This window comes from Sceloporus undulatus, chromosome 2 (genome assembly GCF_019175285.1).
Source record: "Sceloporus undulatus isolate JIND9_A2432 ecotype Alabama chromosome 2, SceUnd_v1.1, whole genome shotgun sequence".
Classification (NCBI taxonomy): domain Eukaryota; kingdom Metazoa; phylum Chordata; class Lepidosauria; order Squamata; family Phrynosomatidae; genus Sceloporus; species Sceloporus undulatus.
In genome coordinates, this window is record NC_056523.1 from 91171390 (window position 1) to 91184446 (window position 13057).

The following is a 13057-nucleotide window of genomic DNA, read 5'->3' on the forward strand; positions in this document are numbered from 1 at the left end:
GCGACATTATGGAATCTTGGATTAATGCTTTATATATCTTCAGAATACCTGATTATCTGTACTGGCTATTTAGTTTTATTCTGTATTGTGTGTATATATTTATTGTATTATAGTACTGTATTTTAGTATTTGATATTATTGCAATAATTATGTTTTATTCTGTAACTGCTTGTGAAAGTCCCACGTACACGGATGGACCTATATAGACAAAGCAACTGTCACATGGATTTGTAATTGGTTGACCAGCTGAACCCAAAGGGTGCTCAATGATGGCTCCTCTTCATCCTGGAGAGAAAGGAGAAGCCAGGCATAGTCAGACACACATTCTAGACTTTAGGAAAACTGATTTTAGTAAACTTAGAGAAATAGTCTGGGGGTGATCCCATGGTCAGGAATACTAAAAGAGAAGGGAGTTCAAGACGGAAGGGAGTTTCTCAAGGGGAAGATACTGAAGGCACAATTTCAATCAGTTCCAATGAGGAAGAAAAACGGGAGGTGTCTCAAGAAACCAGGATGGATGACTAAGGAACTTTCAACTGAGCTAAGTTTTAAACAGAACATGTATAAGAAACGGAAAAATGGGGAAATCACCAAAGAGGAATTCAAATAAATAGTGAGCATGTGTAGGGGTAAAGTCAGAAAAGGTAAAGTGCAGAATGAACTCAGGCTTGCTAGAGAGGTTAAGAACAACAAAAAGGGCTTTTTTGAGTATGTCCACAGCAAAGGAAGAAGGAAACGGTAGGGCCACTGCGTGGAGAAGATGGCAAAATGCTAACAGAAGACAGAGAAAAGGCAGAGTTACTCAACACCTTCTTTGCCTCAGTCTTCTCAGAAAAGGCAAAGGGTGCTCAACCTGAGGATAATGGAGCAGAGGACAGAATAGGGGAATTTCAGTACAGAATAAGTAAAGAGATAGTAGGAACACCTTATTAATCTAAATGAATTTAAGTCTCCGGGACCAGATGAACTCCATCCAAGGGTATTAAAAGAATTGGCTAATGTAATATCGGAGCCATTGGCAATAATCTTTGAAAACTCCTGGAAAACAGGAGAGATCCCAGCAGACTGGCGGAGGGCAAACGTTGTCCCCATCTTCAAAAAGGGGGAAAAAGAGGATCCCAACAATTATCGTCCAGTTAGTCTGACATCAGTACTAGGAAAGATTTTGGAGCAGATCATTAAACAGAGAGTCTGTGAACATCTAGAAGGCAATGCCATAATCACAAAAAGTCAACATGGGTTTCAGAGAAACAAGTCATGCCAGACAAATCTGATCTCTTTCTTTGATAAAATTACCAGCTTGGTAGATGAAGGGAATGCTGTGGATATAGTATATCTTGATTTCAGTAAGGCCTTTGAGAAAGTTCCCCATGATATTCTTGCAAACAAGCTTGTAAAATGTGGGCTAGACAAAGGAACTGTTAAATGGATCTGTAATTGGTTGACCGGCTGAACCCAAAGGGTGCTCAACAATGGCTCCTTTTCATCCTGGAGAGAAGTGACCAGTAGGGTCCTACAGGGCTCTGTCCTGGGCCCAGTGCTATTCAACATCTTTATCAATGACCTGGATGACAGAATTGGGAGCATACTTATCAAATTTGCGGATGACACCAAATTAGGGGGAATAGCTAATACTCCAGAGGACAGGATCAACATTCAAAATGACCTGAATAGATTAGAAAGCTGGGCCACAGCTAACAAAATGGGGGACACCTGGCTGAACGAGACAACATGTGAAAGGGATCTGGGAGTCCAAGTAGACCTCAAGTTGAACATGAGTCAACAGTGTGATGCGGCGGCTAACAAGGCCAATGCAATTTTAGGCTGCATCAATAGAAGTATAGTGTCTAGATCAAGAGAAGTAATAGTGCCACTGTATTCTGCTCTGGTCAGGCCCCACCTAGAATATTGTGTCCAGTTCTGGGCGCCACAATTCAAAAAGGACATTGAGAAACTGGAGCTTGTCCAGAGGAGGGCGACAAAATGGTGAAGGGTCTGGAAACCATGCCCTATGAGGAACGACTTAGGGAGCTGGGGATGTTTAGTCTGGAGAAAAGAAGATTAAGAGGTGATATGGTTGCCCTATTTAAATACTTGAAGAGATGTCATATTGAGAAGGGAGCAAGCTTGTTTTCTGCTGCTCCAGAGACTAGGACCCAGAACAGTGGATGCAAGCTCCAGGAAAAGAGATTCCACCTGAACATTAGGAGGAACATCCTGACAGTTAGGGCTGTTCGACAGTGGAACACACTCCTTCCTCGGAGCGTAGTGGAGTCTCCTTTCCTGGAAGTCTTTAAACAGAGGCTGGATGATTGCATGGCAGAGTGGGGTTGGACTGGATGGCCCTTGGGGTCTCTTCCAACACTATCATTCTGTGAAATAAAAGATGCTGCTGATAGTAATAATAATCACCATGGTTCAAAACAGTATCAACTGAGGGAGAACCAATTCTGCCCTAAAGCAACCCGTCTTGCCACGCAGCGACTCAAGCCAGCCTTGTCTCAAGGCGCATGCGCACTTCGATCACTCCTTCTTTGAAAACCCGGGAGCGGAGCAACTGCGAGGGGGCGGGGCCGTGACGTCAAAGCAGACGCCTGAAGCTCCCTGTCACGACCCTGACTGAGGGACGTTCGCCGCCATGTTTAGTGTGGGCACGTTACCGCTCTGGCGCCATTTTTATTATTATTATCATTATTTTTATTTCGGTCGCCTTCGTCGTTCTGATTCATTTCTTGCCAGCGGTGCCTCTCTCTCTTCCACCGCCCACCAGCGTAGGCGTGACGTCATGTTTTTGGTTCCCGAGCCCTGCCGACTCCTTTTCGGAGGAAGTGAACGCCCCTTTCCCCACTGGAGGTATTGCTTCCGGGTGAGACGAGGTGACCTGTGACCCCTTGACGCCGGCCTCTTTCTTTCCGGTGTTGGCTGCCGCCTGCGAAGAGAGTCAAGTGAGTGTCGGGGGGGGGGAGTCCTTCCATCCGCCGCCATCCTCCCCAGCCCTTGCGCCCCAAGCTCCCTCGGCCCTTTCGGGGGCCTCCCCTTCCCTCGAGGCTCAAGGGGCCGGGAGAATGAGGGGGCCCCGGCGGCCCTGAGGGCAGTGCAGGGCCGAAGAGGGGAGAGAGTGCATTGGGGCCTGGCCTCAGTAGCAGCCATTTCCCTCTCTGTAGAGAATCCCTAGGCCTGGGGAGCCTCTTGCCTTGCAAAATGGGCGCCTGGAGCGAACCCTAGTTTAGGCCTTTTGCAGGGCTTTGCGGTGAATGCAATATGGGAAAACTCAGGCTGCATCTCAGCGCTGCAAAGCTAGTCCATCTTGACACTGCCCCTGGCTAAATGCTGTGGAATTCTGGGAAATGGTAGCTTTGTCAGATGTTTAGCCTTCTCTGCCTGAGAACTCGGGTGCCACCTAAGTGAGATCCGTATTCTTAGTTCTTTGGCAAGCCATGGGCAGCCAGGTATCCATATTCCCTGCCTGTTGTGTCCTTTACCTGAAATGCTTGGGACCAGAGGCGTTTTGGGGTTTGGGATGCTGTATTAGCATCTGCGTCATGAGACATCTTGGAGGTGGGACCAGAGTCTGAGCAGCATGACATTCAGACACACAGAGCATGAAGGTAATTTCATACACAACATTGTTAACAGTTTTAAGACTGGGACCCCACTAAACCCTGGTCTAAGTCAGTGATTTAGAAACTCAGGTCTTAGAGATGTTTTGAACTTCTGCTCCAAGAAGCCTTGGCCACTTTGGCCAATTGGGCCAGGATTCTGGGAACCAAAGGCCAAAACACCTGGAAGGCCAGAGCTTGGGAATCACTGGTCAAAGTAAATGCCTGTTTTCCCTTGGATGTATAAGAAAGCTGTTACTAGTTGATACTGGCCCAGACTATTCTGTCTCTGGATGCACCAGAGCAGGGAAACAGGATCAAAACACCTTTAGGTTTCGTTTTTCACTAGGTAAGTCTTCATTGTTTATTGATGTGTCATCCACAAATTTTAGGAATCGCTTCTAAAAGCTGTGAAGAAGGCAAAGGACAAACAAGACATTAGCAGATTGGGCCTGAGATGTGTTGAATCTTAATCTAATGCAGCATTATAAACAGCTCTGCTCCAAGAGCAAGTCCTTCAGGGTCTTATGTCTCCTCCAATACTTCTTGTTTTCCTATACAGAAATGGCACCTCGCAAGGGTAAGGAAAAGAAGGAAGAGCAGGTCATCAGTTTGGGACCCCAGGTTGCTGAAGGAGAAAATGTGTTTGGAGTCTGCCACATCTTTGCTTCCTTCAATGATACTTTTGTCCATGTAACTGATCTGTCTGGCAAGTGAGTAGCACATGTTTGAAATTGCCTGCTGTTTGCTAAAATAGAAACTGTAGAGAGTTGTTGTGCTAAAAGCAAGCATATCTCGGTATCAGCATGACACATTATATTTTTTTTCCAGCTAAATATATGTTGAATGGATACCATTATTTAGAAGGATGGGACTTTGGTGAATGTGTTGTCAACAGTGTTTCATGACGTTGGCCTGAAACGCATGGGCCAAATAAAGCTGCTTTTAGCTGTAATCCGGTCCTTTGGGCTGTATAAAAAAAAAGGGGGGGGGAAATAATCCAGCTTCTGGCAATAGCCAGGTAGGAAAACTGTGGCAGTCCACTTTGGAAGTGGGCCATGTGGTCACCACAGTTGTGACTAGAGCGGCTAGAGCTTGTCTACTTGGTCTCCTTGTCTCTGTGGCAGCCTTTGCTAAGGCAAAGATAAATCCATCAGCTGTACACAGAGACTCCACTTCTTGCTGCCTGTTTGAGTCTGCAAAAAATGCCAGTAATCAACCATCTAACAAGATACTTGAGTGGTGATGAGCATTTAGCTTGAGGGGTGTCAGACAGTGCTGTCCACATAGTCTGGTAAACATCTAGGCCTCAGTCCTGTACACATCTATTTGGACATATGTGTGTTAGCACTGTAACTCACAGAACGTAATGTTGCACTGGTATCACAGCCAGACCTTGAATTAAGTATAGGGGCTAGAGAGTCTGGCTTTGGCCTATGAAAATCCTGTTTGTTAGAATCACAAATTGTTTAGGTACACAGCCCTGTCCTTTCTGCAAGCCTGTGATAAGATTTAAAAGTTACATTTTCTGTGTTAAGAAACCATTTTGCTGAGAAATTGGGCACACTTTGTTCCTCTAGTGTTAGTATGCTTTATTTCTCCTGTAAAAATGAGACTGAGCATAGATTCCTGCACTAATGTCTTGTTTCCTCTTGTTTGCTCAGAGAAACAATCTGTCGAGTGACTGGTGGCATGAAAGTGAAGGCCGACAGAGATGAATCTTCACCTTATGCCGCTATGTTGGCAGCCCAGGATGTAGCCCAAAGGTGCAAGGAGCTGGGGATCACTGCCCTTCACATCAAGCTGAGGGCTACAGGAGGCAACAGGTGCTTAATTTCTCTCTGTATGTCAGTTCTGTGCAGAGGGAGTTGAATTTGTAAACATTCAGTGGCATCATTGTGGAGTATAACTTGGACCAATCTGAGGTCCTTGGAATGTGTTAGATTATAACTCTTATCATCCTACATGACCATTGGCTATGGTATGGAGGTGGTTGTAGTACAGCACAGCTGGAGTCACTAGACGGGGAAAGACTGCTGTGTCAAAATTGAGAATGTGTCTGTAGGGGCTAAGAGAAAGTCCATTTGCCACTGAATGTAAACATTTACCTGTATTCTTTGGTGAATATTTAGTTCCTTTCCTTTCTAATTTGTACCTTTAGATAGTCCATGTTGTGGTTTTGTAAGTATACTTTGGTGAAAATTACTGCCCCTACTAGTGGTAAGAAGCCAGTATAGTGGCTACTAGTTTTGTTCATTTGTATTGTTTAGCAGCAGTTGCATATATGGTGCACCCATACATTGAAAGCCACGTGCCAGAAGAGGCAGTGGTGTGCGCACCATGCAGTGGGTATGAGCTCCATTGTTTTCAATGCGCTATTTCCCTTAAGCGAGTGGGGGAATGGATTCCCCATGTAAAGGAAGGGCACACTGTATTTTAGTTGACTGAATGCAGAGTTTCTGCCATCTACAGGTTTGGAGCTAGATGTAGTAAAGATAGTTGCACTGTTCACAAGAACTATTTTGATAAATAGTCATGCTAGTTTGCATTTCTAGTAAGCAGGTGGTCAGTACAAAATACTCTCACCTTTTGATCCAACAAGGACATATTTCTGAAGTTACTTGGGAACCAGACAGCTTTCATAAGAAGAGAGACTACAGCAGTGGTCCCCAAACTGTGCCTTTTAAGAGATTTTGGACTTCAGATCCCAGAAGCCTCGGTCATGTCCATTAATCTGGGATTCTGGGAGATGAAGTTCAAAATCTTTTAAAGAGCACAGTTTGGGGACCACTGCTCTACAGGATCGGATCAAGGGAAGTGCTAACAATAGCCAGCTAAAAAGCTTTAACTTGGGCTATTCCCCCAGCTCTTCCCTCCCCCTGTCTGGTCTGGAGCAATGGTCCAAAACACACTGCAGAAAAAATTTGAGGCTGCTTTAATTACCCTGTCTCAGTGTTAGGGAATCCTGGGAATTGTAGTTTATTGTGGCATCAGAGCTCTGACAAAGAAGGCTAAATGTCTCACAAAGCTACAGTTCCCAGAATTCCCTAGCATTGAGACAGGGCAATTAAAGACATCTCAGACTGGATTATTTCTGCTGTGTGTTTTGGACCAATTAAAAAAAAGATCCTTGTCCTCCCAGAATAGACTTTGTTTGTGCTTCCTTTCCCCAGATGAATTCTTATTGAATCATGTTGAGTTATATGCACAAGTGCCACAAATACAAGGCTAGCTTGTCTGGTTCATGCTCTTATTTTAATTTTATTCTTTTCAGAACAAAGACTCCTGGACCTGGAGCCCAGTCAGCCCTCAGAGCTCTGGCTCGATCTGGCATGAAGATTGGGCGTATTGGTGAGTTGTCTGAGAAGAACCCATGTTCTCTGGGGTAGATATCTTTCAAGGATATATGTCTGATAGATGCTTATCTTTAGTAATGTACAGTGCTCCCTCGGGTTACGAAATTAATTCGTTCCGCGGCTAATTTCGTAACCCGAAAACCTTCGTAACCCGAATTGCCATAGGCGCTAATGGGAAAAAAAGCCGCGGCTCTGCCGCGGCTCCATTTAAAACAGCGCCGGCGTTTTTTCGTAACCCGAAAAAACGTTCGTAACCCGAAACAATAAATCCCTATGGGATTTATTCGTATCCCGAAAAATTCGTAAGCTGGGTAATTCGTATCCCGAGGTACCACTGTACTGTTATTCCTACCTTGTCAAACAGTGGCCTAAATCCTATTGTGATTCCAGTCTAGAGTAAAACTATTGAATCAACTGGATTTACTCACAATTCAGCAATTGAGTTAATGGACCTACTATTGTTGAATTCCAGATTGTATGTGTAGGTTTGCTGTAACAATGCTGTCCTGCAAGATTTCTTTTGTGGGATGTTTGTAAGGGTACTATGTGTAAGAGAGGGAGGGACTACTATTTCTTTAGATATTTTGGACTAAACATCCAAAATCTAATGCTACTGGTTATGTTGGCTGGGGGTTCTGGGAATTGGAGTCTAAAACATTGGGAGGATCAAAAGTTATTATGCTGATGTGCACTGAAAGTCCTGAAACGTCTGCAATCCTATCTGACATTGGATTTTCACATCTAGAATTTAAGAGGCTGTAAATGGGAAGTATATTGTAATGCCTCATGAACCTTCATTCAAATTTTTTATCCCTGGTGGTGCAGTGGTTAAATGCCAGTCCTGCAGCCACAACACCAGGGGCTCCAAGGTAGACTCAGCCTTCCATCCTGTCATAGGTTGGTAAAATGAGTATGCAGCTTGTTGGGGTCAATTGGCTTACAGGCTGTAAACCGCTTAGAGAGTGCTGAGTTCACTGATAAGCAGTATAGAAATGTAAATGCTATTGCTAAAATGTTTTTTTAATGTTTTGAAGAATACCTATTTGCATTAAAATACTATATTTCGTATTGTAAAATATTCCACTGACATCTTAGGCTTGTAGCCTATTTGGGTGGCTTGTACATGAGAGAAACTGATTTCTGAATTTGAAATGCTTATTTCCACAGAGGATGTCACCCCCATTCCTTCAGACAGCACCCGTAGAAAGGGCGGTCGCCGTGGTCGTCGTCTGTAAACAGTGGCTATTAATTTTCATCATTAAAGATTTCCAATAAATGTTCTGTTCTCATTTGTTCTCCTATATAAGCTGAGTCACTGCTGGTGTCCTATGAAATATATCCTTGAGTTGCCTTTCCCAGTAATTACTTACTTGAAAAGCATTCTCTCTGTAGGGAGCTTTTCTCTGTGTTATTAGCTCCCACTGGCATTTTTGTTTAATCTTTTTTTACTTTAAATTATTTTTTCTATGAAGCCGGTCTGTACTACTAAGCTCAAGATAAAAACATATTTTACAAACAGAGGACAATATCTTCTGGAATGCAGTTTTTGAAGAGATAGCTAAAGGTATAGATAGAAAACATAGGTTCTGCATATACATATTAGATTCCTGTTTCCTGGCTGTCTTATGGAGAGTCCTTCAGAATATAGCAGATGGGTGTCCAGCTCTGGTACTGTCATCTTTCTTTGCTTCTAAGCAAAATTCAAGATGTTTGCCATGTTTATATTTACCACACAAACCTTTCAGATGAAGCCTTTTTCCAAGTACCATCAGTGGAAGAAATAAATTGTATGCCCAACAAAAGGTGACATGCACTCTAGTAGTGTCCTCCAAGGCAGACACAAATTGGGATAGATTTTCTTTAAAATACTATATAAATATATTTAAATTATGTACCAGAAAGATTCCTATCCAAAGCAGTTGTCCTGTTTCCCCCCTTTTAATTGACTTTCTAAATGCACCTTAATCTTTTACTTAACCATTTTTCACTCCCTAGCTAATGTTGTCCTTGCTAAGACACAATTTACTGCCTTTTAAAAAATTTTAACCAGAGATGCACAAGGGACTCTCCAGCATTAAATTAAAAAGCAATGATTAATATGTCAACAATATAACTATATATAAAATGGACACAAAATTTAAAAAGGACAGTGGTAGCAAAGCCATCCTGTGTTCATTAAAAGCACGAGGAAATGAGGAGTGCAACCTGGCAACAAACTTATGTCTTGGTTCTAACTAGATATTTCTAGTAAGGAATTTCTACAGATAGTGTGCCATCACAGAGAGCTGCTTCTCTAGTTGCCATTTGGGTAGGATTTTGTTGGAGCAGGTGACCACTGAGATGTCCTGGATCCGAACCATATCGTAGTTTTAAAGGTGTCCTTAGAATGTGTTTCAAGTTACAGCTGAAAGCATAACAATACTGAGACGATTGATTGCACAAGTAAAGAAAATGCTGTTGACATTTTACTTCCATTAAGATACAATCCTTGGCAAAGATTTTTAGGTCCTTGGGTAAGTATCCACTCAGTTACAATTTTAATGCAAGTTTGGACAATGTCATCTGCATATTAAAGCAGCAATTCAAAGTAGCGAGTAACATTTGTTTTTTATATACCACTCGGTATTAATATATGGTACTGAAGGAAAGGTGAACAATTGCAGCAGATCAAGGAGCCATCTAGATACTCTGGGACTTTCCAGGAAGAGTGGGAGACATGGAGTACCTAAAAAAGAATCCCCAAAGTGCCTGGGAAGTCCATTTTTGGTTCTTCAAAAATAGTAAAAAATAAATAAATCTCTGAACTGTATAGAGAGATGTGAAGTCGAAGGCTTTCATGGCTGGCATCCATAGTTTTTTGTGGGTTTTTCGGGCTATGGCCATGTTCTAGAAGACTTTCTTCCTGACGTTTCACCAGTATTTCTGGCTGGCATCTTCAGAGAATGCTTGCCTGGAAAGGACTTGGATATATATATTGTGTGACCTGGGAAGGCAGGAGTGATTTGCATGTGCATTGTTCTGTTGCTAATGGCAGGCCTCAGGGTGGGAGGGTCTGCGAAAGAGGATGTCTGCTTGATTAGTGCTCATTGCTGGGAGATTTCTCGTTTGCATTTGTTGAGTCTTTATCTTGCTATTTTTCAGGACTGGTAGCCAAACCTTGTTTAAGGGTTTCCTCTTTCCTGTTGAAATTGTCCAGGGGTTTGTGGATTTCAATGGCTTTCCTGTGCATCCTGACCTGGTAGTTGTTGGCATGGTCCAGAATTTCAGTGTTTTCAAACTGTATTTTATGCCCAGGATGGTTTGTGGCATGTTCTCCTACTGCATATTTTTCTGGCTGGCCCAGTCTGCAATGTCTCGTGTTCCTTGATTCTTGTTTGCACACTGTGTTTGGTGGTCTGTATGTAGACTTGTAGCTGTGGATCTAATTGAGGCTGTTGTACTTTTCCCACATCATGAGAAGTCATGACTAATTGACAAAGACAGTAATGCTAGGAAAGGGAGGGGGGATGTAGAAAGAAAGGAGGACTGCATAGTAGATGGGTGAACTCCATTAAGCAGGTCATGGGTATGAATGTGCAGGATCTAAGTAGAGCAGTGGAGGATAGCGGGGTCTTGGAGGTGTCTCATCCACAGGGTCACCATGAATCAGGATGTTGTGGTTAACAACAACACAACAATAAGTGTTCTTCCTCTCTAACTGTGACATGCCAAATTAACCTCTGGATCCTTCTTCAATGTCTGCTGTTAACGCAGAAAAGCAACTTTTTTGGATTATAACTTCCAAAAACCACCACCCAGATGGCAGGACAGTTTTTGCAAACTGTACTTTTCTGAGCTTTGCCTTCCACACTACATCCCAATACTCATTCATATGGCTATTTACTAACCTTGGCTTTAGGCAGCATCCTTGCCTTGTTATCCAACTTGTCATCTCATCTCCATGACCTCAAAATTTTGTATTCCTATGGACATTCTTACACAGACATTGCTATGGTCTGGCCTTGGACTTTCTGCTCCACCAAATGCATCTGAGGAAGTAGGCTCAAGTCTACAAAAGCCCATGCTACCAACTTCCATCCTTCAGTTAGTCTCAAAGGTGCTGAAAGATCCCTTTGCTAACAAAGCTTTTGCTCAACAAATGAATAGGGCCTGAAATCAGGGTTACTGTTGTTGGCGTGCCTTCAAGTTGTTTCTGATTTATGGAGATGCTAAGACAAACTACCGCAGGTTTTTAACAAGATTTGTTCAGAGAAGGTTTTTTAAAATCTTTAAAACAGTTTAAGACAGTTACAATAAAAGGTGATAGCGGGAAGGGGGAGGGAAAGGGATGTATATATATTTATCAAATTAAACCGGTCTCTGTATAACAATAAGAGATGGTTTGCCCTTGTCTTCCTCTAAGATTCAGGCCCAAGGCCACCCACTGGGTATCCGTGGCAGAACAGGAATTCGAACTCTGGCCTCACAGTCCTCCTAGTCCAACACTCAAACCACTATCCCACATTAGTTCCTCAAACCAATTAGTCTGTACAATGTGGTTGCATGGATATTTTGGACTGCTTTTTAGTCTTTACTCACTTTTGTTTTACATTATGAGCTCTGCTATTGGGAATGCTAGCAATTTTTTCTTGGAAAAGCTTTTGTTTGTTTGTTTGTTGTATCACAAGGTATATTTATTTATTTATTTATTATGGCATTTATACCCTGCTCTTCAGCCCTAATGACTATCAGAGCGGCTTACAGTTATGATTTTTAATAAGACGGTTCTCTGTCCTCAGGCTTACAATCTAAAAGACACAACACAGAAGGAGAAGGGAATGGTTGAGGGAAAGGGGATGAGTTCCAGTGGTTCTTCTCTCCCTCTGAGGCCTGGACCAAGGCAGATGGACTGCAGGGAGGGCTCTGCTTCTTCAGGCTAGCCCTGGTGGAGCTGGGCCAGCCTGTTCACTCCCTTGCAGGCCAAAGGAACTTATGCAGGGAGGTCACTCTATCTTCAGGCTAGCCCTGTTGGAGCTAGCCTGCCTCTCTCCCTCAAGATGGTGGATGAAGGGAGGGCTTGTCTTATAGTAGGCTAATTTGAATTGCCTATAAATAGGACCTCCCTGAAGTTTGGTGGGAGATGTATATATACATGTACATGAGAGCCAGTGTGGCATAGTGGTTTGAGTGTTGGATTACAATTCTGGGAGACCAGGGTTCGATTCCTAGCTTGGCCATGAAACCCACTGGGTGACATTGGACAAATCACACTCTCTCAGCCTCAGAGGAAAGTAATGGCAAAGCTCCTTTGAACAAATCTTGCCAAGGTTCGCCTTAGAGTCACTATAAGTCGGAAATGACTAAAGCACACAACACACACATTCATATACATGCATATAATTTTTTTCTTGAAAAATTTGGGTTTGGACTGGAGTCTCTTCCAACTCTGATTCTATGATTCTAAATTTAATACAGACATACACATACATATATATGCACACACAGAGAGAGAGAGAGAGATGTATAATGGCAGCTTGAGGATAGCACAGGTCTGCTTTTATACTCGGGAGATTATCAGAGAAGGGCAATTGGAAGTATAATCCGATGGCAATCTGAACGCAATCATGGAGTTTAATGTTATTGTGTGATAACCCACTACACACAAATTCGGGCAATGGGAAGTCAGTCCGAACGCAATCATGTGATTTCACGTTATTGCGTGATAGACTGCCACACGCAAATTCGGGCAATGGCATGCTGTTTTTGGGCAATGGGGAGCCAGTCTGAATGCAATGCGTATTCACGTAATTGCACAAAACTAGTGACTTTAAGTGAATACGTTCTGGCCCCACTTTCTTTTAATTCGAATTTAAGAGAAATTCCTCCCATTTGATAAATTCCTAGGTTTGACAAGAATAGCCATAGAAAAAGAAATAGGCCAAGAAAAAAAGCAGTTTCTAGGTATATCCTTCTGATCTCTGGATGTGACATTATCTAGCTTGGTCTTGAAATATCTTCCATTTTCACGATCCCCTTGTACTTTCCTTTCATGAGTCATTCTGTGAAAAAGACATCTTGCATTAAATGGTACATTCCTCATTTTCTTGTGGTTTTTCCAAGTAG

General features: G+C 42.9%; 1 protein-coding gene across 1 annotated transcript; it reads left to right on the plus strand.

The window, feature by feature from the left end:
- The first annotated feature begins 2788 nt into the window (after positions 1–2788).
- RPS14 (ribosomal protein S14) lies at positions 2789–8231 on the plus strand. The gene is made up of 5 exons (XM_042455142.1): positions 2789–2945; positions 4162–4312; positions 5264–5425; positions 6874–6950; positions 8123–8231. Exons 2-5 carry the CDS (start codon positions 4164–4166, stop codon positions 8188–8190), a joined length of 456 nt encoding a protein of 151 aa, XP_042311076.1. The 5' UTR covers positions 2789–2945; positions 4162–4163; the 3' UTR covers positions 8191–8231.
- The last annotated feature ends 4826 nt before the right edge of the window (positions 8232–13057 follow it).